The 26489-nt window shown below is 49.1% G+C and overlaps 1 protein-coding gene across 1 annotated transcript; it reads left to right on the top strand.

The window, feature by feature from the left end:
* The first annotated feature begins 352 nt into the window (after window positions 1-352).
* Window positions 353-26489, top strand: LOC137593832 (metabotropic glutamate receptor 8-like). The gene is made up of 11 exons (XM_068312877.1): window positions 353-532; window positions 1576-2255; window positions 9469-9685; window positions 13969-14104; window positions 14174-14328; window positions 14411-14548; window positions 16544-16744; window positions 20531-20670; window positions 20941-21876; window positions 24574-24820; window positions 26034-26489. The coding sequence occupies exons 2-11, from the start codon at window positions 1716-1718 to the stop codon at window positions 26081-26083; spliced, it is 2760 nt and encodes a 919-aa protein (XP_068168978.1). The 5' UTR covers window positions 353-532; window positions 1576-1715; the 3' UTR covers window positions 26084-26489.

The raw sequence follows: 26489 nt of genomic DNA, 5'->3' as shown, positions 1-26489 counted from the left end.
TTCGGGCATGCAGGGGCCCCTTGCACCCCCCCCCCCAGGTGTGGTATCGGATGGCGTGGGGGGGGCGTGGGGGGGGCGGGAGACCCGCACCGGGTGACTCATGACGCAGGTCAGCCGTCGCGCGCCGCCGCTCCGATCTGAGCGCGTTCACGACTGGAGCGTTTATTCCCACGCGAGCCTGACGTGAACACGTGCTCACGGGTTCGAACAGACACGCGCTCAGATGGGCGTGAGCTGCGGGGTGCGTTCGATCCACGCACCGGAGCCTCCGAGCCGCCGGGAGTTGCACCGACACCCTCCGGTGAACCGGCGTGATTAGAGGGAATCACCGGGATCCACGCGAGTCCTTCCCGTGATCCGGTTCGCGGTGTGAACGCTGGATGCTGGGGCGGAACCGGATCGAGTCCCCGCAGAGGAAGTTGAGGGATCCGGTGGAATGTAACGGGGAGCCAAACATCCGTGGGACCCGCCACGCACCGCGGAAACTCCTGCTGCGGGACAGCGGTACCTGAACGCAACACCAGCTGATCAGGTGACGTGACAACGGTGGCGGTTTAACTGTCGACGGTTATTTAACGGTTATTTATTATTGGAGCACCGACGGAGTCACCGGGGGTCTGGGTCCGTTTCGCGGGTTTTTATCTGTTCGTGACCGTGAACCTGTGTGTGTGTGTGTGTGTGTGTGTGTGTGTGTGTGTGTGTGTGTGTGTGTGTGTGTGTGTGTGTGTGTGTGTGTGTGTGTGTCCCCCCCGTGGGGAGTGAGTGTGACAAAAATCACGGATGAGTTTCTCTGGAGGAAAGAGTCAGAACTTCATTCACCGAACGAGAAACCTGCAGGTTTACACTGTCAGCCCAATCTGGTGTCAGACCTGGTTTTAGTCCTGGGTTTAGTTCTGGTTTTAGTCCTGGTGTCAGTTCTGGTTTTAGTCCTGGTGTCAGTTCTGGCTTTAGTCCTGGTGTCAGTTCTGGCTTTAGTCCTGGTGTCAGTTCTGGTTTTAGTTCTGGTTTCAGTCCTGGTTTTAGTCCTGGTGTCAGTTCTGGTTTCAGTCCTTGTTTTACTTCTGGCTTTAGTCCTGGTGTCAGTTCTGGTTTTAGTCCTGGTGTCAGTCCTGGTTTCAGTCCTGGTTTTAGTTCTGGTTTTAGTCCTGGTTTAAGACCTGGTTTTAGTTCTGGCTTTAGTTCTGGTATCAGTTCTGGTTTTAGTCCTGGTGTCAGTCCTGGTTTTAGTCCTGGTGTCATTACCAGCTGTAGAGCCAGTGAGACCATCTTAACTCAATCTTAACTGGATCTCAGCTGGACTGTTCAGGGTGGGGGGGTCCTGGGGTCCTGGTCCGGGACATCCATCAGTCCCAGTGAAGGCTCCAGCTGATGGACTCTTGGTCGCCTCTGGTTTGGATGAAGGTCCAGATGTTCTGACATCACCTGGAGAAGCGATCAGGTGTTTTTACTGATGGGACAGACAGGACCTTCTGGAGCTGTTTGTGGTTCTGATGGTCGGTGGCAGCTCACAGTATCTACTGGAGGATCGGTTATTGATCGGTTATGGATTGATTCCTCCTCTTTGAATCCCCTCAGGTCTCTGGGAGGATGTGAACCTGGGCTTCATCTGGCCAACGACCACATCCTGCAGGAAAAGACCCCATGTTTGGGCTCACCCCGCCCCCACCGCCACAGACATCCAATCACGCTCCTGGTTCTGAACTGACCACGTGGTGATGGGTTCGCTCCGGCGCGTCGCCGCCGGCGCCCGCTGCTATCTGTCTCTCCTGATGCTTCAGAGCTGCTGGACGGTGGGCGCCGCGTCCCAGAAGACCCCTGTGTTGATGGATTCCCAGCAGCCCCAGCCGGAGTACGGCCACTCCATCCGGCTGGACGGTGACATCATCCTGGGGGGCCTGTTCCCCGTCCACGCCCGGGGCGAGAGGGGCGTTCCCTGTGGAGAGCTGAAGAAGGAGAAGGGCATCCACCGGCTGGAGGCCATGCTGTTCGCCATCGACCTCATCAACAAGGACCCCGAGCTGCTGCCCAACCTGACGCTGGGGGCCCGCATCCTGGACACGTGTTCGCGGGACACCTACGCCCTGGAGCAGTCGCTGACCTTCGTGCAGGCGCTCATCGAGAGGGACGGCGCCGACGCCCGCTGCGCCAACGGAGACCCGCCCATCTTCTCCAAGCCGGACAAGGTGGTGGGCGTCATCGGGGCGTCGGCCAGTTCCGTGTCCATCATGGTCGCCAACATCCTGAGACTGTTCAAGGTAGGACCTGTGAGGTGACCTCTAGGGTCACAGGGTCAAGGGTCACAGGGTCAGAGCTTTGCAGCTCAGGTAGTTGTGTGGCCAGCATCTGGTTTGTTCCTGCTTGTCTCTGGTTTGTTCCTGTTTGTTCCTGTTTCATTCCTGTTTGTCTCTGGTTTGTTCTTGTTCCTGTTTGTTCCTGTTTTGTTCTTGTTTGTTCCTGTTTGTTCCTGTTATCTCTGGTTTGTTCCTGTTTGTTCCTGTTATCTCTGGTTTGTTCCTGGTTTGTTCCTGTTATCTCTGGTTTGTTCCTGTTTGTTCCTGTTTCTTTCCTGTTTGTCTCTGGTTTATTCTTGTTTGTTCTTGTTTGTTCCTGGTTTGTTCTTGTTTGTCCCTGTTTGTTCCTGTTATCTCTGGTTTGTTCCTGTTTGTTCCTGTTTCATTCCTGTTTGTCTCTGGTTTGTTCTTGTTCCTGTTTGTTCCTGGTTTGTTCTTGTTTGTTCCTGTTTGTTCCTGTTATCTCTGGTTTATTCCTGTTTGTTCCTGGTGTGTTCCTGGTTTGTTCTTGTTTGTCCCTGATGATGGAGGAATGCCCCCCCCCCCTACCCACCTACTATACAGGTGAACTGGTGACTGGTTGAATGTAGGTGTAATCGATGACGAGGGTTCACCTTCATCACGTGTGGGTGTGTCATGACCTCTGACCCAACAGAGAGGTTCTGTGTTCACATGATGTCTATAAATGAAGTGGGGGGAGGACAGGCTGCAGGGGAGGGGGGGGTGAGGTCCAGGAGCCGGTCAGTCAGAGGGCGACTGACGTCGTGGTGCAGGAACCACGTTTAGCTCCTCGTGACCTTTGACCCGGACGCCTCGTCGTCGTCCTCGACCTCACAAACGGTATCTGGAGGCGGCGCGTCGCAGCGAACACACTCCACTGCGTTACATTAGTGATGAATTGTGTGTGTGTGTGTGTGTGTGTGTGTGTGTGTGTGTGTGTGTGTGTGTGTGTGTGTGTGTGTGTGTGTGTGTGTGTGTGTGTGTGTTCGCGCTCATCCAGTTCAATGAGGACAGAAAGGCCCAACAACATCACTTATCTAAGGTTAGCTGGAGATGCCTCTAGGTGGGCGGGGGGCGGGGCAGGGGTAGCCAGATTTTGCTGATGCGGCGGTTCCCCCGCCCTGCCGCTGCTCCGCGGCGCCGTCACAACCGTTCAGGTGCTGCGGGGCTCCCCGTGATGGCAGGAGGTGACGGCAGGAGTCGGTTCGGTAGCTTCACGGCTCCGGTCAGGACTTCAGACAGCGTCTCACTGGGTGAGCATCACCAAAGCCAGGTCTCCTGTGACCCCCCCCCCCCCCAGCTCCATACTGTAACTGCTGACAAACAAACAAACCTCAGCAGAAAACATTTGAAATCATTTTAAAAATCTCTCTGGGTCTTTATTTGGTAGAAACAGGTGACAGGAAACGGGTCCAACAACCACTAGAGGAGGGTAGCCTTGGTGTAAAGGGCGTGACCTCTGACCTCTTCAGGACAAGACTACTGAATGACATCCCCATGTAGTTCTGTGATGTAGTGGCAGATCCTGATCCTGGAGAAGCGGGGTGGTTCTCTGGGTTTCAGGGACGGTGTGGTGGAGGGGGGCGTCTCTGAGGCGACGGGGTGTGTGGATCGCGTCCGTTAGCATCGGCTGACGTGGAGACGTTGGAGTCGTGCGGCCCTGGCGGCGCTAGCCGGTGTGTTTGTGCTGTGAGGATGAACCAGTGAGGATGTCGGGGCGTGTTTGACGCCTCGTCTTCAGGACGGAGCTCCGCGTGACGGCGGTGCTTATCTTCCCGTCGTTGTGTGGGCGTGTTTGTGAGCTCACTGCTCACTCAGCCGAAAACACAAACTAAAAAATGAGAGCGGTGAGGGGAAAACAGATGGAGGAGCGCGTCTTCATCGCTCCGTAGAAACGGCCTGAGGGAGTCTGGAGCCCCCAGCAGAACCACAGAAGAAGAGAAGGAGTGTCAGTCGGTCGTCTGTGACACTCTGAGGACATCACGCTCACAGACGGCGTGGCGACATCACGCCGAAACCGGCCCAGAAAGCAACAGCACGTCTGGAAGTGACGAAGACTCGGACCCGACGAGCAGCTCCGCTGACTTCAGAGCCATTCAGGGTCGATCAAACCGATTGAGACAGTGGCGCGGGGGCCAGCGGCGCGGGGGCCAGCTGCGCTCTAACGACCCTCTGCTAGAGCTCATCACCTGCTGCAGGCGTGTGGAGCGATGAAACGCCATCAGATCGACGGTTTAACGACGCCGATGGAGTAAACTCTACAACGACGTCACGAGTCAGCGCCTTTGATGGAGCTACAGTCTGTCAGGACCAGACGGGTGGCTTCAGCATGGTGGGGGCTCCACCGCTGGAGGCGTGGCCTGCACCCCCAGCTGCAAGCTGGGATGACACTTAATCAGTATTTTAAGCAGAGTGATGTCATCAGCTGACTGATGACATCACTAATGTTCCTGTGATTCCTGGACCTAAAACAAGCAGCTGCTTCCAGGAAGGACTTCTGGTCGGTTCCACCTGAGATCAGGTGTCCCGTCTGTCTGGAACCGGTTTCCTGTTTCCAAACCGGACATCACTGACTCAGCAGAAATTAGATCAGAGGTCTACTGGACACTAGACGGGTTTCTGTTGGACGTTAGACGGGTTTCTATTGGACGTTAGACAGGTTTCTACCGGACGTTAGACGGGTTTCTATTGGACGTTAGACGGGTTTCTACTGGACGTTAGACGGGTTTCTACCAGACGTTAGACGGGTTTCTACCAGACGTTAGACGGGTTTCTACCAGACGTTAGACGGGTTTCTACCGGACGTTAGACGGGTTTCTACCGGACGTTAGACGGGTTTCTACCAGACGTTAGACGGGTTTCTACCAGACGTTAGACGGGTTTCTACCAGACGTTAGACGGGTTTCTACCAGACGTTAGACGGGTTTCTACCGGACGTTAGACGGGTTTCTACCGGACGTTAGACGGGTTTCTACCGGACGTTAGACGGGTTTCTATTGGACGTTAGACGGGTTTCTATTGGACGTTAGACGGGTTTCTACCGGACGTTAGACGGGTTTCTACTGGACGTTAGACGGGTTTCTACCAGACGTTAGACGGGTTTCTACCAGACGTTAGACGGGTTTCTACCAGATGCCAGATGCAGGTCCCAATCAACACGTGTTGCGTGTTTTTTTCCAAGCCTCAGGATGATGATGTCACAGCGTGTTGTCGCTAACGTTGCTCGTTCAGATTAGCGTCAAGCCGCTCGGCCGATCGTCTCTTGGCGTCTCGGCGGTGAGCGAGCGCCGGCGTGACGTTTTGGGGTTAAGCTGTGGGAGGACGGCGTTCCTGCTCGCTGCAGGACTTGATGCTCGCTGACAGTCGTCTGCTGACACGGACCGACGTTCAGCCATCATGGTCCCTTCAGGAGAAGCTTCCTGCTCCAGTCAGGACCTCCTGGTGGAGAAACGCCAGCCGGCCTCTGGGGCAGGAGACCCAGGTCTGAGACCACAGTCTGTCCAATCAGAGCAGCGCTGCAGGAGGAGGACTGAGACTCGTCTCCACCCACAACTTGACTGGTCCTTACCCCACAGATGGATGATGGATGGATGATGGATGGATGATGGATGGATGTTATACCAGTGAAGTTTTTCAACGTGTCTCATCCGGACTCACGTTAGTTTTTTGTCCCATCATGCTGTGCAGCTCTCCTCCAGCACTGATGCTCATTGGTTCTGACAACTCCCTGCTGCTGATTGGTCTGCTACCCCCCCACCCTCCCCCCTCCCAGGGCCATCCTCACGCCTGAGTGAACATCAGTGGAAGCGAGTGTCTGTCATCACGCCGTCACACGGAGACACCGAACACACACACGGCTCAGTCCGGCCGGCGCTCCAGCGCCACTTCCTGTTTGTTCCTATCGTCAGTTAGCTTAGCATCACTACCTGAACCGGGGGGGCAGTTTATCTGTGTCCACAGGTCAAAGACACAGTTTATACAGGTGTGTGTTATATACAGGTGTGTGTTTTATACAGGTGTGTGTTATATACAGGTGTGTGTTATATACAGGTGTGTGTTATATACAGGTGTGTGTTATATACAGGTGTGTGTTATATACAGGTGTGTGTTATATACAGGTGTGTGTTATATACAGGTGTGTGTTATATACAGGTGTGTGTTATATACAGTGTGTATTACATAGAGGTGTGTGTTTATATACAGGTGTGTGTTATATACAGGTGTGTGTTATATACAGGTGTGTGTTATATACAGGTGTGTGTTATATACAGTGTGTATTACATAGACGTGTGTGTTATATACAGGTGTGTGTTTTATACAGGTGTGTGTTATATACAGGTGTGTGTTATATAGAGGTGTGTGTTATATACAGGTGTGTGTTATATACAGGTGTGTGTTATATAGAGGTGTGTGTTTTATACAGGTGTGTGTTATATACAGGTGTGTGTTTTATACAGGTGTGTGTTATATACAGGTGTGTGTTACATAGAAGTGTGTGTTATATACAGGTATGTGTTATATACAGGTGTGTGTTATATACAGGTGTGTGTTATATACAGGTGTGTGTTATATACAGGTGTGTGTTATATACAGTGTGTATTACATAGACGTGTGTGTTATATACAGGTGTGTGTTTTATACAGGTGTGTGTTATATACAGGTGTGTGTTATATAGAGGTGTGTGTTATATACAGGTGTGTGTTATATACAGGTGTGTGTTATATAGAGGTGTGTGTTTTATACAGGTGTGTGTTATATACAGGTGTGTGTTTTATACAGGTGTGTGTTATATACAGGTGTGTGTTACATAGAGGTGTGTGTTTATATACAGGTGTGTGTTACATAGAAGTGTGTGTTATATAGAGGTGTGTGTTACATAGAAGTGTGTGTTATATACAGGTATGTGTTATATACAGGTGTGTGTTGATCGTAAAGCCTGCTGACTTGTCGTTTGACAGAATGAACCAATCAGAAGCAGAAACGTGTGGCGGTCACTCGGTATCTTCTGACCTCCCAGCTCTGTGGCCGTTCCCTTTAAAGCCACCTCTGACCTTTGACCTCACCTCTGACTTTGACCTCACCTCTGACTTTGACCTCACCTCTGAGCTTTCACCTCACCTCTGACCTGCACTCGGCTTCTACGTTTTAATGCTGTCATTATTCATCCTAAACGGACTAATAAATCGTTATCAATGCAGCGGTAGGAAGCTGGTGTGACGTGGAGCTTACCCATGATGCAGTTCTTCATTTGAGAATCTGTAAATCGTGTCGGATGAATTTCTCTTCTGATCCATTCTGTGGTTCATCAATGAGCAGCTTTTGGTAATTTAATCAACACGTCACACCTTTCATGGACATCATTCTTCATGATTGCGTTTTGAGTTCGTTTCACCCAAAGCATCATGGGAGCTGCGGCTTATAGTTGGAGCACAAATCGACCTCCAGTTAGAAGACAAATAGAATCCAGGACCTCCATTATTTCTGTTTTCTTTCTGATCTGGCTCTGAACGAGGTTTTAAATGAGTGAATGTGACGTTACGAGGACGCTGCTAATAAAGTTAATTCAAACTGGATTCACCTTTATTATAAGAGTTAGAATAAAACAGTTTAATGCTGATCTATCCAAGGGGTCGGGTCACCTGAACAATGTGACGGTGGTGGACAGACCGTGATGCTTGTCCCGTCTTGTAGCTTCTGGGTCTGGTTCCACATTGATGCTGTTAACACACAGACACCCTTCAGAACAGCTGATCACACGTGGAACACATGCCCTGTTCTACTTGACTTCACATTATCTTTAAGTACGCCGGCCTCCACGCCGTCTGAGGGCCGGGAACACCCACATGCATCAGAGAGGACATCCATAATGCAGCAGCTCCTCTCCACACTCCAGCGAGCTGCTGCTGAACACGAGTGGACTGGAGGGCCGTCCTGAAACACCAGTACTTTACATAATCCCCGCAGGACGGCGAGGAGATGTTTGTCTTCAGAGCAGGGGATGAATCTTAACCAAGGATTGAGGTTCAGACATTCAGAGGACTCCTCATCGGGAGGTTTCCTGGTTGCAGGGACCCTCCAGGTCGTCCTTGCTGATGCCAGGTGAGGTGTGTTCAAGGAAGTTCCAGACTGAAATAAGCAGCGTGATGGAGCTGCTGCGGGCTGTTCATTAGCCTCAATATAAAGCAGTCAGATATTTAAACGCCCCCATTTTGTCAACTGTAAACACACTTAACACAGGTAACAGATGATGAGGCGGGTCTTTTATCCGCGTGATAAACCTGTGAGGGTAAAGGTCACGTAAAGGTCACGTCTATCTTTGGGATCTGTGAGCGTTTCAGTTCAAAGGGAGGCTGATGGTTGCTTGTGGCATGTTCTGTTTCCAGCGGGGGGGCGGGGGGTCGTCAGCGTAGAGTTCGATCTGGTCTCAGCAGGAGAAAGAAACAAGCAGAGCGGCGATGGCAGGAATGCTGTCGGATCGCCGCTCCGGGCCGGAGCTGTTTCCTGTCTGGGAAGCAGACGGATGGCGGTAAACACAGCTTAACGTTCAATCCGAGTCCGCCGTGATGGACGCCCGCTGTCACCTCCCATGGATCTCTGCTCCCGTCGCTCAGCCGGGCAGAAAGCCGGCGGCCGCCGTCAGGTGACGAGCATCCATCAGCGTCAGAGGAAACGTCCAGAGACGGCAGGAAGTGGGATCGTCGGAGGGAAATGAGAGGAAGCACGTGTTCACAGAACGCAGAGGCGGCGGGGCGGGGCCGGTCCTGATGGGGCGCTGGTCGCCGTGACGACAGCATCTGTCAGCAGGACATGGCAACATCATTATTATTATTACTTCTAACCTTTAAGTCTGGGTCTTAATTGAATCTTATTTAATTTATTAATGACAGATTTATTTTATTGGACCTTTTTAAAGTGAATTATGTTTATTTGATGATTTTTACATTTTTAATCCGGCCTCTAACTTTATTTTATTTGTTTCATTACTTTTAATTTCTGAATTTTAATCTATACAGTCATCTTTTATCTCCGTATTGATTAACTTCTCTCTGGTGTGTGTGTGTGTGTGTGTGTGTGTGTGTGTGTGTGTGTGTGTGTGTGTGTGTGTGTGTGTGTGTGAGTGTGTGTGTGTGTGTGTGTGTTTCTACCTGTACCATGTGACCTGTCTGTGTGGTCTCAGATCCCTCAGGTGAGCTACGCCTCCACGGCGCCGGAGCTGAGCGACAACACGCGCTACGACTTCTTCTCCCGGGTGGTCCCGCCGGACTCCTACCAGGCTCAGGCCATGCTGGACATCGTCACGGCGATGGGCTGGAACTACGTGTCCACGCTGGCGTCGGAGGGGAACTACGGCGAGAGCGGCGTGGAGGCCTTCGTCCAGATCTCCAGGGAGACAGGTAGGACGCTACCACCTCGATCACGCCTTCACACACATTAGTGACGCTGCTCACACACATTAGTGACGCTGCTCACACACATTAGTGACGCTGCTCACACACCACATGAAGCTCCGTCGGCTGAGCGGTTCTGTTCCTGCTCAGTGACCCGGGTGACGGTGGGGGGGGGGGTCGGGTCGCGGGCCCAGGTGCTCGACTCCTCCACCAGGCTGAGCCGGGACAGCTGGCAGACGGCGGCGGGTTCTCCCAGAGAGCAGCGACCTCATTGGCTCACCAGCTGCCACAGATGAAAGGGGCGTGGCCACGTTAGTGCCGCTAAAGTTGCATCGCTAGTGAAGAGCGTGTTCTCTGTAGATGACGCGTTTTTGAGTGTTCAGCTCTGATCGATCGATTCTGATTAATTGATACTGAGTCAGTTTTATTATGAAATGAGACAGGAAGTAGAAACCTGCAGCGGGACAGGTTCTACTGCCCAGGGGGGCACCAGACAGACTCAGGACAACCTGGGCATTAAAAAGGTATAAAAGTGAAAATGTGACCTTGACCTCTGGGCTCTAAAGAGCTCCATTAAAGCTCATCACAGAAACGGTTGAGCATAAACGTGTTTATTCTGAAGCTACGATGCTAAAGTGGGAGACGGTCGTGTTTGTGACGCCTGAACGTCTTCGTGGTGAAGCTGCGTCAGGAGAGACACTTCCTGTTTGTTCCATGAGGTTTAATTAAACGGACGAGATGATGACGGCGGTTTTTCACTGACAGGATGACAGATCAGTCGCCGTGGAAACCCGTCTCTCTTTCCTCCTCAGAGGTGCGACAGCTTCCAGCACATAATCTGCTTTTCTTTCTCTCATCCTCTTCTCCTCCTTCTTTTCTTCTGTTCTTCTTTATCCCCTACACCACACGTGTCAAACTCAAGGCCCGGGGGCCAAATGTGGCCCTCCACATCATTTTATGTGGCCCGCGAGAGAATAAAAGGTCAGAATGTCTAAAAATAAATAAAAATAATGAACTAGATTTCCCACAATGCAGTAACTCGGCCCATTTGACTTACAGTCGTTCATTCATACTCGATTCTTTCTCCTTCCTTTCGTCTGCTGTTTGTTCCTTTCCGTTTTCCTGGAGTGCGTTGGGTTTGTTCACCCGTTCCTCTGCTCTGCACGCCTTCTGAGCAGCGCATGAATATTTCACGGCCGTAGATTCTTCAGACGTTCTCCTCAGACGTCCATTAGCCTTGGCCGTCTCACGCTCCACAGTGGACTCACCTTCAAATTAAAAGTCATCGTTGTCCAGGTTTGGATCAATACTCCTGATGTCTGCTGCCTTCTGATTGGCCTACGGGCTACGAATCATAATCCAGAGATTATCTGTGGAATGCGACGCAGGCAGAACGAGGATCCCGTCGCGATGGAATCCGTTCCTGCTGGATCCGACTTCTGAGAGCCAAAGCCAGGCTCAAGGATGAGCTGCAGGAATTATCCAGAGCCGGAGAACAATGCTGAGGAGACACAGAGACACAAATCCCGACAAAGACGTCCTTGTCTCTCCTTACGATGCTCGATTCTGGTGTTATAGTTTACATTTCTGTCTTTGGTTTAATTGAATTGAAATGAAAAAAAAAGTTACAGAAAAACCAGTTTTAAAGAAGTTCCTCATGGATTACTTTATAATAATTAATCCTGTTTTATTAATCACTGATTTCCACACCAGCACTTATCTAGGCTAGCGGTTTGCTGCTGTATTTATGCTAATCTGGGCTAATCCTGGTCTGGATCTCGGTGCCAGGTGAGGAAGAGGAAATCCAACAGAACCACATGACTCTGACGCGCTAACAGAGCAGCTTGTTAGCGTTAGCTTTCTCATGTGACTAAATGATGGTTGGTTGTTGTGAGGCCCTGCAGTGAACTGGCGTCTTATCTGGGGTGTACCCCACCAGACGGGTCAGCGGCTGCAGGAGGGCTGGCGATCACCCCCAGATATTGTTGCCATGACAACTGACAGGTACAAAGCAATGAAATGCAGTGACAAATGGGGTGACATCATTGTGGGCGGAGCCACTGCCCTGTATCAGTCTGGACATGTGACAGGCGTCTGAATCCAGACCTCTGGCTCTGGGCTCCTGTGATGGACGGGACCGACCTGGGGAGGGTCAAACCGGTGCTGACTGAGTTTCAGTGGATTTCATCACCCGTCCCCACTGTGGGGGGGCGGGATCTTTCGTGTTTTGCACACCTTTGGTGCAGAGGTGTGTCCTTCTAGTGAACGTCCGCGTGTCTCTCCAGTGAGGGCTGTTAAAGCGTTGGCGGTGAAACCCTTCCTCAGCTGCTCAGAGGTGACGAATGAACGACGACACACATCCTCTGTCTCAAGCCCCCCGGCGGCGACGGCGGCCGATGCTGCACGCTAATAAACTGCTGGCTCACACTGTGAACGGCTAATTGAAAGGTCACTGCCAGAGGCGAGCTGTAATGATGTTGGTTATTACCCATAATTCCTTTGAATGTTACGGTTGTTCACTTTTTTGGGGGTTTAGACTCCGCCTCCTGCTGTGACGTTCCTGGGTTCCATTCGACTCCACCTGTTTCAGTCTTCCTTTGGCTGTTTGTCTAAAATGGTTCACCAAATGTTTCGGAGTCGTTCCTGATTCCTCCTTTTGTTCCACAATCTCTTGCCTTTTAAGACAAATGAGTTCATCATCAGAAAGAGTTAAAATGATCAGATGTCCTTGGAGTTTAAGTCAAACCAGCATCTCAGACATCAACATCTCAGAATCTGCTTCACCGTTCTGCTGGAGCTTTAACCTGGAATCCTCCTCCTTCCTCCTGGAGAACACTGTTGGTGACGTCTGAGGTCGGACTGAGCAACCTGAGTATTTTTAGCTCTTCCTCTCCTCCCTCCTGTGGTGTTTGTCCAGCGACTTTCTCTGTCTCCTCAGAAGAAAAAGCCAATTAAGTGGTGAGAGCCTGGACTCCTGGCCTCCACGGCATCAAGAAGGTCCCACCAACGCTGTGAGGGCAGCGCGGCTGGAACAGCATCACCGAGCAGCATCCTGTCAGAGTAGACCTGGAATAACCAGGATGTGGATGCTGATTGATGAAAACCTTTCACTTCCCCCTCTGTGAGCTTTCTGAAGAAGATCTAACCTGATATTAATCATGTGTCTCCTACCTGGACGATGTCTCAGGGGGAATCTCCAACCCGCTCCTCCACCAATGACCATGCAGTAGAAATAATCACCAGTGCTGGGTTTGTACACCTTCATCTACCTTCTCAGATTTCAGACTCAGGATGTGATCAATCATTTTCCTCAAGATGCTCTGTGTCCTAAATGGATGGAGGAGTGATTCTGTACAACACGTGTCAAACTCAAGGCCCGGGGGCCACGTGTGGCCCTCCATATCAATTAATGTGGCCCGCAAGAGCATAAAAGGTCAGTGTGTCTAAAAATAAATAGCTTTGACCAAAACTACATTTCCCACAATGCAGTAGTTTATCACATTTAACTCTGACTAAAGTTAACGTCCTACCTTGTGTCTGATGTTATTTTTCTTCATTGATTGATAGTTTGATCCTTGATTGATGGAGTTCTGTGGGTTTAATAACCTGACAAATGAAAAGGATTTATGTTAGAACAGAGAAACAAACAAACATGTTTTTTCTGTCTAACTGTAATGTTTGGAACTAGAATCAGTCAGAAATTCAGTTATTTAACATTAAGGAGTAGTTACATTTAGTTACATTACACTGAGTTACATTTAGTTACATTTATTAGTTACATTAAGGAGTAGTTACATTTAGTTACATTACACTGAGTTACATTTAGTTACATTTATTAGTTACATTAAGGATTAGTAACATTTAGTTACATTACACTGAGTTACATTTAGTTACATTTATTAGTTACATTAAGGAGTAGTTACATTTAGTTACATTCATTAGTTACATCTGGCCCTTTGAGGACAGACATTATGATGATGTGGCCCTGGGTGAAGATGAGTTTGACCCCCCTGATCTACTGTCACCTACCCTAACCCTAACCATTACTTGTCATTGACAGCAGATGTTCTTTCACAGAGAACCCAAGCTGACCAGACGTTACGCTCATGGACAGACAGTCTCCTACAGTCGGCCTCTCAGTGTATTATTTTACATTTTGACAGTAACTTTCCCATCAGGCCATACCTGAGCCTCTGACTGTGACGGACTCACCTGACCATCATCTCAGGCTCATCTTGGTTGCAGCTCTCTGTAGACGTTCACTGGGCTGTTCTGTCTTCCTCTCCCAGGGGGGGTTTGCATCGCTCAGTCTCTGAAGGTTCCTCGAGAGCCCCGCCCTGGAGAGTTTGACAAGATTGTCCTCCGTCTGCTGGAGACGCCCAACGCCCGCGCCGTCATCATGTTCGCCAACGAGGACGACATCCGGTAAAAACTGAGACTCTGAGCTGTGAATCAGGTGTTTCTCCTGTCAGCTCATGTCCCCCCCCCCGACAGGCGGATTCTGGATGCAGCAAAACGCAACAATCTGACGGGTCACTTCCTGTGGGTGGGGTCTGACAGCTGGGGCTCAAAGATCTCCCCCGTCGTCCATCAGGAGGACGTGGCCGAAGGCGCCATCACCATCCTCCCCAAGAGGGCGTCTGTGGAGGGTGAGACGGGAACCAGCCAGCCAGTCAGTCAGACAGGAAGTAGTTTTCTGCCCACGTCTCACGGTGTTTCCTCTTCCTGCAGCGTTCGACCGTTACTTCAAGAGCCGTTCTCTGTCCAACAACCGCAGGAACGTCTGGTTCGCCGAGTTCTGGGAGGAGAACTTTGGATGCAAGCTGGGGATGCACGGCAAGAGACCTGGCAGTCCCAGGAAGTGTACAGGTAGGTTAGACCGTCCACCCCCTCCCCCCCAGGTGGAGGCGCTGCAGCTGACAGCTCCTCCTCACCTCCCTGCTCACATTCAATTCATGCAGTTATCATCAACGGAGAAGGGGCGAGTCTCTACCCGGGCGAGTCTCTACCCGGGCGAGTCTCTACCTGGCCGAGTCTCTACCTGGCCGAGTCTCTACCTGGGCGAGTCTCTACCCGGGCGAGTCTCTACCCGGGCGAGTCTCTACCTGGGCTCAGAGACGCCTCGATCGCCCCGCTGCTGTCAGGGCGTCGCCCGTCTCGCTCGTTTGTCCCTCCAGATGGAGTTAGCAGCAAACTCATCACCCACGTCCACCCCTGTGTGTGTGTGTGTGTGTGTGTGTGTGTGTGTGTGTGTGTGTGTGTGTGTGTGTGTGTGTGTGTGTGTGTGTGTGTGTGTGTGTGTGTGTGTGTGTGTGTGTGTGTGATGAAGGCCCAGATGGTTGTAATGCAGCGTCTGCATGTCACTTCCTGTCAGACTGCGTGAATGTAAATGCTGCACCATGCTAGCTGTCGGTTGTCCAGCAGTTAGCAGGTTGTGTGTATACATCAGTCCCCCAGCCAATCCAGAGCCATCACCATGCTCCCGGGCCCGCCCCCTCCCCTCTCCTCATGCTGTTTATCCACACATTGACATCATCTGAGTCAGAGGTTTTCTCTCAGAATGCTTCCTTCAATCCGGACCTGAATCTGTCCGTTCATGAAGACGTTTCCCTGAAGGGAGTTCATTCTTAAAGAGTCTCTTCGTTCACAGTCAGACGTCCCAGGATGGGCTTCAAATAGTTGTTAAGGTGTTTTTGTACAGAGCTTTGAAGGAAATGGCGCTATCCAGAGGGATACACACACACACACACACACACACACACACACACACACACACAGGGGGGGGGGTGAAGCTCAGGTTGCAGGTGGAGGTGAACAAACGGCGGTGCATTCAGGGACCACTGGAGCTGTCGTGATGAAAGGTGTGTGTGTGTGTGTGTGTGTGTGTGTGTGTGTGTGTTTTACATAATGATGAGTCATCATATGCAGTGGTTGTGGTCGTCCCCACCCCCCCCCCCATTCATTACGGACATGCAATCAGTCTTCACTAGCGGGGGGAACGTCCCCCCCAGGACGGATTCCCTGCTGCTCTCCTGCTATTAAAATGAAATTGGATTTCATTTGTGAGCCTCTATTTATTTAGGGAAGTCTTCTCTGGTGATGGGGGGGTAGGGGTGGAATGGGGGGGGTAGGGGTGGAATGGGGGGGTAGAGGTGGAGTAACGGGGGGTATGGTTTATGGCCGGCGGCTCTAATCTGGTTTTTAATGTTAATTCCTTTGTGGAAGAAGATCAGTGAACGTTTGAGTCAGCATCACCACTTCCTGTCAGCTGTAGGGACACTTCCTGTCAGCTGTAGGGACACTTCCTGTCAGCTGTAGGGACAACTGAGCCTGAAATGCTCAAAGTGGACACAAAGATTGACTCATTTCTACCCACAAACGACGTCGGGAAATGACGGATCAGCTTCAAATTTAAATGAGTCATTTTAGACGTTTGTCTTCCTTTTTCATTGGAAAACGAAGTTTCCAGAAGATCAAGATCTTATAATTTATCTAATGATTCAGAAAAGTACTTTGTAACTCTGATAAACATATACAAACAAAAATCATAAAAGTTTAAAATTTGCAAATTAATCTCTAAATACATGAAAAAAGTAATGTAATACCACTGAATGTTAGTGTCATTAGTATTAGTATTAGTATTAGTATTAGTATTAGTATTAGTATTAGTATTATTAAGACTCAGTCTAAGATCTCCGGACCTCCATCACCTCATAGATTTTACTCGTCCAAACTTTCAGGACTTCTCATTCGTGTCCACATTGAAATGTAAATGTTTCCACACTTGTTGATTTTTGATAATTGGGGTCTGAACTCTGCGTTCGCTCGTGGGTTTGATTTCCCAGCATTCTCTGTTCCTTCCAGGGCTGGAGAAGGTTGGCCGTGACTCCACCTACGAGCAGGAGGGGAAGGTTCAGTTCGTGATGGACGCCGTCTACGCCATGGCTCACGCGCTGCACGAGATGCACCGCCAGCTCTGCGCCGGAGCCCCCGGTCCGTGTCCACACATGGCCAACGTGGACGGCAAGGAGCTGCTGAACCACATCCGGGGTGTCAGCTTCAACGGTAAGACCGGCTCCTGGTGACACCACTGCTCATCCTCCAGCTCCTCCTCTACAACTTTGTTGTCAGCGCGAGACTCACGGAATATAGCGCACTTCTGGATGCTGTCAGCCAATAGAATGCGCGTACGGTATCATGTGACTACCTACCAAAAGTCTGTGATGAGGTGAAGTCGTGCATGGAGGTATTCCATCCATAGATCAACATGAGATCATCGTCTACCGATCCCCAGCAGTCCTACTGTCCTCACTTGATCCACAGACGTCACCGTACTAGTCCTCCAGTGTGTGTGTGTGTGTGTGTGTGTGTGTGTGTGTGTGTGTGTGTGTGTGTGTGTGTGTAGGTGTGTGTGTGTGTGTGTGTGTGTGTGTGTGTGTGTGTGTGTGTGTGTGTGTGTGTGTGTGTGTGTGTGTGTTCTACTCGAGGCCATCTGGAGGCTGTGATGAAGCCGTTTCTCCCTGGCTTTCACTCAGACGCTCCGTGCCAAGCCTCACTTTCTTGTCGCCGTCCTGCAGAGAGAATTTCACACGTTTAAAGTAGAAAAAGAACTCATTCCAGAAATGTTGTGTCTCCTGCTGGAGGCTGAAGCTCACCGACGCTTCATCTTCTGCTTCAAGGTCAGCTGGATTATTGATCTCCGTTGTGATTGATTCTCTCTCACCTCCATCTGGTTTATTCCTCTCCTGTATATTTTAATATTTCTCTTTTATCTCCATACGTCTCAGCCCCCCCTCATCCATCTCTCTGGTTCTTCATGTTCCTCTCTGGTTCTTCATGTTCCTCCCTGGTTCTTCATGTTCCTCCCTGGTTCTTCATGTTCCTCCCTGGTCCTTCATGTTCCCCTCTGGTTCTTTATGCTTCACTCTTCTGATGAAGCGTGAACGTCGGTGCAGCGGCGTTACCATGACTTTATAAATGAAATGCAGTGAATCCAGGATGCAGCGGGACTGGGGGGCCGCGGCCTGGGGGCCAATCGCTAACTCAGCCGTGAGCTCTGCTCCGCGTGCTTATTTTTAGAGGAGCGTCGGGAGGCTAATCGAGACGCTTGTGCTAATGTGAGCTTCCGCTGCGCTAAAGCCATCTTCATCGGAGATGATCAGCAGAGCGAGGGAGGGGGGGGGAGGGCAGGACGTCAGGGAGACCCCCCCTGATCCTGCTGGACAGCAGACGCTCACTAAGAGGCGATAAAAGCTAGTTGTTGCTGTTTGTAGGAGGGATGCAGCGTGACGGAGCTCTGGAGCTGCAGGAGAACAAATCCAGGGGCTCGATGGAGGGGGGGGGGCAGATTCCGTAGGTGAGATCAGTGATGAATATGTGAAGAGCTCGTCCCCCACGGTGGCTCGACGTGCAGCAGCCTTTAAAGAACTGCTGAACAAAGCATTTCTTTTTTTAATGCGCTGCACGACAAAGGATGATAGAAGACGTCCAGCGTCTGCAGAAACACCAGGTCGACCTTCAGAGGCAGAAGGTCAGACCAGTTTAATGGAAGCATAGCGGCTAGTCGACCAATCAGGAGCCAGACGGAGATTCTGAGAGTCATGTTACCTCCAGAAAGTAGTGCATCCCGGGGATGCCCTTCAAGAAAAATGTGTGCATCCCAACATGTCGTTTATACATCCCAAAAGTAATAACAGAGTATAGCCAATTGTTCAATATAAAAACTAAACAAACTGTTAATTTTAATGATTTTATTAGTAATGTCATAACTGTTTGAGTAAAAAGAAAAAAAAGTAAAATTATATTAGTTTTATCAAAACGTTAAAGGCTGGTAGTCATTAAAAAAAACAGTTTTAGAAATAAAGAAAGACGTAATGTTTTATTTTTACTTTTACTTTTCACTCAATAGTTTTCTTTTCCTTTAATTCATATTTTCTCCTGTGGACACTGAACCAGGCTGACAGAACCTTCACACACATGTAGTAATATCTGTAGTAATATCTGTAGTAATATCTGCAGTAATATCTGTAGTAGTATCTGTAGGAATATCTGTAGGAATATCTGTAGTAATATCTGTATTAGTATCTGTAGTAATATCTGTAGGAATATCTGTAGTAATATCTGTATTAGTATCTGTAGTAATATCTGTAGTACTATCTGTAGTAGTATCTGTAGTAATATCTGTAGTACTATCTGTAGTAATATCTGTAGTACTATCTGTAGTAATATCTGTAGTACTATCTGTAGTAATATCTGTAGTACTATCTGTAGTAATATCTGTAGTAATACCTGTAGTAATATCTGTAGTAATATCTGTAGTAATATCTGTAGTAGTATCTGTAGTAATATCTGTAGTAATACCTGTAGTAATATCTGTAGTAATATCTGTAGTACTATCTGTAGTAATATCTGTAGTAGTATCTGTAGTAACATCTGTAGTAGTATCTGTAGTAATATCTGTAGTACTATCTGTAGTAGTATCTGTAGTACTGTAGTAGTATCTGTAGTAGTATCTGTAGTACTGTGGTATTATCTGTAGTAGTATCTGTCTGTTTTTCTTGAAGCTATGTTTTCTACAGCAGACATCACTCGTTGCTGTCTGACAATCGTGCGTCTGTCTCAGATGTGTGTCAAAGACACGAGGACGCCCACAGAGGAGAACACTGGAGCTGTGTCTGGTTGAAGCTGTGAGGTGGTTCCTGGATCTCCACCTTGATATTTTATCTACGGTCGTTCGTGAACCTTCTCTGTTTGACCAATCGCTGAGCAGCTCTTGTTGTGTTTGACGACCCATAAACAGGCTTCACATGATGTGATTCTGGATCAACATGGGCTCCTGGCAGAGGGATGAAGTCCAGTGAATGAGGTGGGGGGAAGTGAAGGATGGAGTGGTGATGGTGATGGGAGGGGGGCGCTCCAGCCTGAGGCGGGCATCGGTGATTCAACGCCACGCTGATGCGCTCCGTGATGCGTTCATCTGTGTGGAAGAAGGAAACGAGGGCAGGACGCGATCGGGTCGATGCTCCGTCATCCGTCGGTTGTCTCTGCTGCTCTTCAAACACGATCAAACCAGATCCACGTTCAATATTTTTATGATTATTGTACAGGTGGACGACTCCAAACACCTCCCACCGTTTAAAGAGGTCAAGTTAAAACATTTACTGTGTGTTTATTGCATTTTTCTCTTTTTTAATCGTGACAGTCTGAGTTTTTACTGATGATTAATTAAAATATGCTGGGGGGGTTTTGTTCAGCAACTTTTCCAGATTTTCATTTTCCCTCATTGTTTAAAAAGAATCATTTCAACATAAAATAAGGTTAGAAGTAGTTCTGTTTTCATGAATTGAACTAAATGAAGCACGCTCATCAAATAACTTGATGAAGCGGAGGTAGTAGAATCAATCAATCAATCAATCAATCAACATTTATTCATTTATTTTCTCTGGATTTTTGTGATCATCACATGTGGTCGTTTTAGGATTTGATCGATATCATAGTGATCAGCTGATGTGGGTAACTATATGTGTCCACCAGAGCTGCGACCGCTGGCAGTAACACCGTGGAGTATGGTGAAGCATTACATGAGTATGGTGAAGCATCACATGAGTATGGTGAAGCATCACATGAGTATGGTGAAGCATCACATGAGTATGGTGAAGCATCACATGAGTATGGTGAAGCATCACATGAGTATAGTGAAGCATCACATGAGTATAGTGAAGCATCACATGAGTATGGTGAAGCATCACAGGTGTGTTCACACCAAACGCTTCCAGAGGCACAGGGTCTACAGATTTATGATTGATTATCGGACCTCATCCGTCTCACAGCCGCTGCTCTGTGTCTCCACAGGAAGTGCAGGAAGTCCGGTCACCTTCAACGAGAACGGAGACGCCCCCGGACGCTACGACATCTTCCAGTACCAGATCAACAACGGGTCAGCAGCAGAGTACAGGGTCATAGGACACTGGACCAATCAGCTGCATCTGGATGTAAGACGCTCCTGTTATCAAACCAGTCCCGCCTCAGGGGGCAAGAGCGATTGATTTACAGCAATTAACCCCGATCAGACAGGAAGTCACGCATGTGACATGACTGTCTCTTATCATTCCCAGCACACATGTGTCAAATTCAAGGCCCGGGGGCCAAATGTGGCCCCCCACATCATTTTATGGTGTTCAATCAGTTTGTTTTTCCATGGATTAGAACTTTGACGGTGAACCCAAACTAAAGTCTTGTTGCCATGGCTACCTTTCCCCCAGATGGAGGCCCTCCAGTGGGCCCCCGGCGACGCCTCCCTGCCGGCGTCGGTGTGCAGCCACCCCTGCCGGACGGGTGAGAGGAAGAAGGTGGTGAAGGGCGTGGCCTGCTGCTGGCACTGCGAGCGCTGCGAGGGCTACCACTACCAGTCGGGCGAGTTTGCCTGCGACCTTTGCCCCTACGAGGAGCGTCCGGACCGCAACCGCACCGGCTGCCAGCCCATCCCCATCGTCCGGCTAGAGTGGGCGTCGCCCTGGGCGCTGCTGCCCGTCTTCCTCGCCGTGCTGGGCATCGTGGCCACCACCTTCGTGGTGGTCACCTTCACCCGCTACAACGACACGCCCATCGTCCGCGCCGCCGGCCGCGAGATGAGCTACGTGTTGCTAACGGGGATCTTCCTGTGCTACGTGGTCACCTTCCCGATGATCGCGGCGCCCGACGCCGTCGTCTGCTCCTTCCGCCGCGTCTTCCTGGGTCTGGGGATGTGCTTCAGCTACGCCGCGCTGCTCACCAAAACCAACCGCATCCACCGCATCTTCGAGCAGGGCAAGAAGGCGGTGACGGCGCCGCGCTTCATCTCGCCCGCCTCCCAGCTGGTCATCACCTTCTCGCTCATCTCGGTGCAGCTGCTGGGCGTGCTGGCGTGGTTCGCCGCCGACCCGCCGCACACCTTCGTGGACTACGGCGAGCAGCGCACGCAGGACCCCGAGAACGCCCGCGGCGTGCTGAAGTGCGACATCTCCGACCTGTCGCTCATCTGCTCGCTGGGCTACAGCATCCTGCTGATGGTCACCTGCACCGTCTACGCCATCAAGACGCGCGGCGTGCCCGAGACCTTCAACGAGGCCAAGCCCATCGGCTTCACCATGTACACCACCTGCATCATCTGGCTGGCCTTCATCCCCATCTTCTTCGGCACGGCGCAGTCAGCAGAGCGGGTGAGACGTTTTACCCACAATGCATCAGAAAGATACCTATTAGACTCACACCTACAGATCATTTGTGTTTCTGGAGGAACCTAGAGAGAACCCACACAGACATGGGGAGAACACACACACTCCACACAGAACAGGATGTGAACCCACAACCTTCCTGCTGGGAGGTGACATCACTCCCCGCCGCGTCACCGCGGCGCCTGGTTCTTTCCTGTTAGCACAAAAGCTAATGCAGCTAATGAGTTGTTCTTCAGAAGTTCTCTCCTCATGTGGCAGGAAGTGAGGCTAGGATGGATGGATGGATGGATGAATGGATTAATGGATGGATGGATGGGTGAGTGAATGGATGGTTGGATGGATGGATGAGTGGAATGATGGATGGATGATGGATGGATAGAGGGATGATGAATGGATGGATGGATGGATGATGAATGGTTGATGGATGGATGATGGATGGATGGATGGATGGATAGAGGAATGATGAATGAATTATGGATAGATGGATGAATTAATGGATGGTTGGATGGATGAATGGATGAATAAATTGATGGTTTGATGATGTATGGATGGATAGATGATGAATGGATTGATGAATGGATGGATGGATGGATAGAGGGATGATGAATAACTTATGGATGGATGGATGGATGGATGTATGGATGGATGGATGCTGAGTGTTTGCACCAGAATCAGGCTGTGACCAGTAGGTCTCAGGTTCTACTGGTCTGAACTCCTCCTCACGTTCTTCACACTGAAGCCACTGGTTTTCAGACTGGTCTCCAGGCAGCAGAGTGTTTGCTGTTTGACTAACCGACTGATCGCTGCTTGATTAGTTCCTCGTCACCGTTGGCGCCGCCCGACTGGCTCTGCAGCCTCTCAACACAAACCTAATTATAGCAGCATTAAATTTAGCGCTCAGAGTTTTGGGTTGTTTCTGCTGGGGGGGGGGACTGCCAGATGGAGGCTTCTACTCATTATCACGTCTGTGGGGAGATCTGGAGGACAGGTGGAGCGACTCGCTCAGCTTTTCTCTGAATAGATCTCTTTTTAGTCACTAAGGAGCTCGCCGCAGGACTGATGCAGGGTTTTAATGATGGGGGGAGGAAAGCAGTGAAAGCAACACAATCTGAGGCTGGAACCACTGGATCAGAAAGTCTTCATTGAAGGAACTCTGAGAAACACCAGAAACATCCCTGGTGTTTCTCTGATGCCCAGAAGATGTCCAGGTAGCTTCACCCACCGCAGCTCCTTCAGGGAATCCAACTCCTCCGACCTGTGATCATGTATTAACATGGTAGCGTGGCTATTTGCATTAGCATGGCTTTTAGCATCAATTAATTTGGGAGGGTAAAAGTGTCCCACATTCAATCCTCACACATCTGCACCACACACTCTGGTCGGTGCTGAATCAGATGTGGATGTGCTGACTCAGCTCTCTTTGAGCTCCTTATTGCTAATTCTTCTAGCTCTAGTCGACTGTGTGTAGGTGTTGTAGGAACCTACCAGGACCTACTGGAAAACCTACGCTTTGTGTTACACAGTCATCACTACTGTACACCAGGGACTTTGGCTCTGTCCTAAATGAGTGCTGGGGCAGCAATGAAAATAAAATGTCTCTTTTTGTGTTGTGTTCAAAGATAATTTTACATGCATTTTTTAAAATTCTGTTCCATCTAAATTTAAATCTGCTGCTGCTCATTAGAACATCCAGAGCCCATTTCTGCTTGGAACTTACAGGACTTAAATTACGTCGTATTGCAGATCATAAAATACTGTCGGAAACAAAAGCTGTTGTTTCCGTGTCGATGAAATGATTTTTTTTAGTTTCTCATATTCTGCCTGCGGCTGCAGTCGGGTCAGAACTCAGACATCACTGATAAGTTTCCTCCGCTTTCTGAGTAACGTGAGCAGAGAGGAGCCTTCCTCCACCACTCTCTGTTATATCCATAGGTGTGTTGTGTGTCAGGTGTCATCTGTTATTCCATGACTTCTGTTTCACCCTGTTTTACCTGGTTTTCCCCAGTTTTCACAATGTTTTACCCCGTTTTACCCTGTTTTACCCAGATTTCCCCAGGTTTCCCCAGTTTTACCCTGTTTCATCATGGTTTACCCTGTTTTACCTCATTTCACCTTGTTTTACCCTGTTCTACCCCATTTTACCCTGTTTTACCATGTGTGAGTGATCTTTAAGCTCAGGTAGTGTATCTCAGGAGAGGAGAGTCCTTCTTGCTGCAGCAGGTGGTTGTTTTCAACCCATAGTGACCTTCGTGGTCCTGAGGACCAAACCTCTGGATGGGTTTATTGATAAAGGCAGTTTCTGGTCACCTATGCTATATGAAGATGAATGATAACTGAACAAGTAGATGTGTTGCTGTGTTTTGGATCAAAGTCACATGATCCCGTCTCGTCTCTCGATGAAGACTTGAGTTCCACTCCCTTGCCTTCACAGGAGACGGTGATCTTTGACTCTGCTGTTTGAGCACAAACTGCTCACCTCAGCTACCCTATTGGTGTTTTCCGGGTTGGGGATTGTGTGAATGGTTCTGATGGTCACTCCTGAAGAGTCAGTGATACCTCGAAATGCAGCTGCCACCGCCCCCTGGTGACTGGGTGGAATGCTGGCTACTGTTTTGAAGGGCTCTGATGGTTGGTCATACTCGGTCGACCCTCCTTCACCTTCTGGTTCCTTCTTCTCACCAGATGTACATCCAGACGGCGACGCTTACCATCTCGCTCAGCCTCAGCGCCTCCGTCTCTCTGGGAATGCTCTACATGCCCAAGGTCTACATCATCATCTTCCACCCGGAGCAGAACGTCCCCAAGCGCAAACGCAGCTTCAAGGCGATCGTCACCGCCGCCACCATGACCAGCAAGCTGTCGCAGCTGGCGGCGGAGCGGCCCAATGGCGAGGCAAAGACGGAGCTGTGTGAGGGTGTGGAGGCCAGCGGTGAGCGACGCCGTTCTGCTCTTGACCAAACATTTTTTTTACTAATCAGTTTTATGTAAAATCTACAATAAAATTTAGGACAGTCTAATAATAAAGTTAATGAAGTTTAATATTCATTCTTGATTATAGTTCGGTTTTCACAGGAAAATGAAAATCAAGATTACGTCATTTTACTCCGCTTATGAATAATAATTCCATTATTTGTTTTATAACCTTAAAAAAGGGTTTTATTTGATCATTCATTCATATATTAAGCATCCGTGATGTTTGGTAAACTTTGCCATGTGTTTTCAAATGACTTTTTTTTCTGTACTATATTAAAAAAATTAAATGTTTATAAAGTTAAATCAAATTTCTATGAACTAAATATTATTGAAAATGCATTCATAAATAAAATCCAGGACAGATTTGCGAATGGTTATCTTTGATTTAACTTGGAGACGAGTTCATTCAACTCACCGCTCCTGGAACCAGGGAATAAAGTAAGGCTTACATAAACCTGTTAGGCTAAGATAAACCTGTTAGGCTCAAGTAAGCCTGTTAGTCTTAGATAAATTTATTGGGCTTAGATTAACCTGTTAGGCTTAGATAAATCTATTAGGCTTAGATAAACCTGTTAAGCTTAGATAAATCTATTAGGTTCAGTTTAACCTGTTAGGCTTAGATAAACCTGTTAGGCTCAGATAAACCTGTTAGGCTTAGATAAACCTGTTATGCTCAGATAAACCTGTTAGACTGGGATAAATCTATTAGGCTTAGATTAACCTTTTAGGCTTAGTTAAACCTGTTAGGCTTAGATAAATCTGTTTTGTCAAATTGACGGTTAATCACTGACTTATTATAGACTACTCTGGAATAACATTGTTCCCATTTTGAACTGTGATTTAAACTCCCTACCTGATTTTTATTTGTTTAGCCAAAGTTCGTAAAATGACAATTTGCTGCTGTAAAAACTTCATTATTACAAAAGTTGTTGAAACCATTCCTGGTTTGGCTGATGAGCCTCATGATTGACCTGAGGTGTTAGCCCGTTAGCCTAGCTAGCGTGTTGAAGAGAAGCGAGTAGCGGCGCTAAGAGAGGGATCAGACCTCAGAAGAATCCGTGGAGGCCGTATGTGTGTTTATGTTCATGGAGGAACTTGTGAGTACGTTGTCACCTGAGACGTCCACTGATAAGATTTGACCCAACAGTCATTTGCTTTTCTCATCGCAGTGCCACCAACGAAAAACACCTACGTCAGCTACACCAACCACGCCATGTGAAGCCACTCCAGGTCTGGGGACATTTCAGAAGCAGATTTCTGTCACTGCTCTGAACGAACTGAAGGCTCAGGAGGACAAACCGGTCGTGTCTCGACGTTCACAGACAGGAAATGGACCCGAACGGCACCAGAGGAACCGGTGAAATCCATCGAAGTGACTGGAAGGAAAAAACCAGTCCAGTCTCACAGAAAAACAAAATACATTTGAGGGACCAACCATATTTGTTGTTATTGTAATTGTACATTTTAAACATAGAAGTTGTGGAAATTTTCATTATTGTCTCCTGTCTTTGGCCCATGGACCTTCCTGTGAGATCCGTCTGTTCCTGTTTTCGGCTAGCGGAACGGTAGTTTGGTTGTGACCCGTCCAGATTCCATGGTTAAACTGAAGCATGCCCCATTTTTAT

This window comes from Antennarius striatus, chromosome 4, assembly GCF_040054535.1.
Source record: "Antennarius striatus isolate MH-2024 chromosome 4, ASM4005453v1, whole genome shotgun sequence".
Lineage (NCBI taxonomy): Eukaryota > Metazoa > Chordata > Actinopteri > Lophiiformes > Antennariidae > Antennarius > Antennarius striatus.
This window is presented reverse-complemented; position numbering and strand designations above follow the sequence as displayed.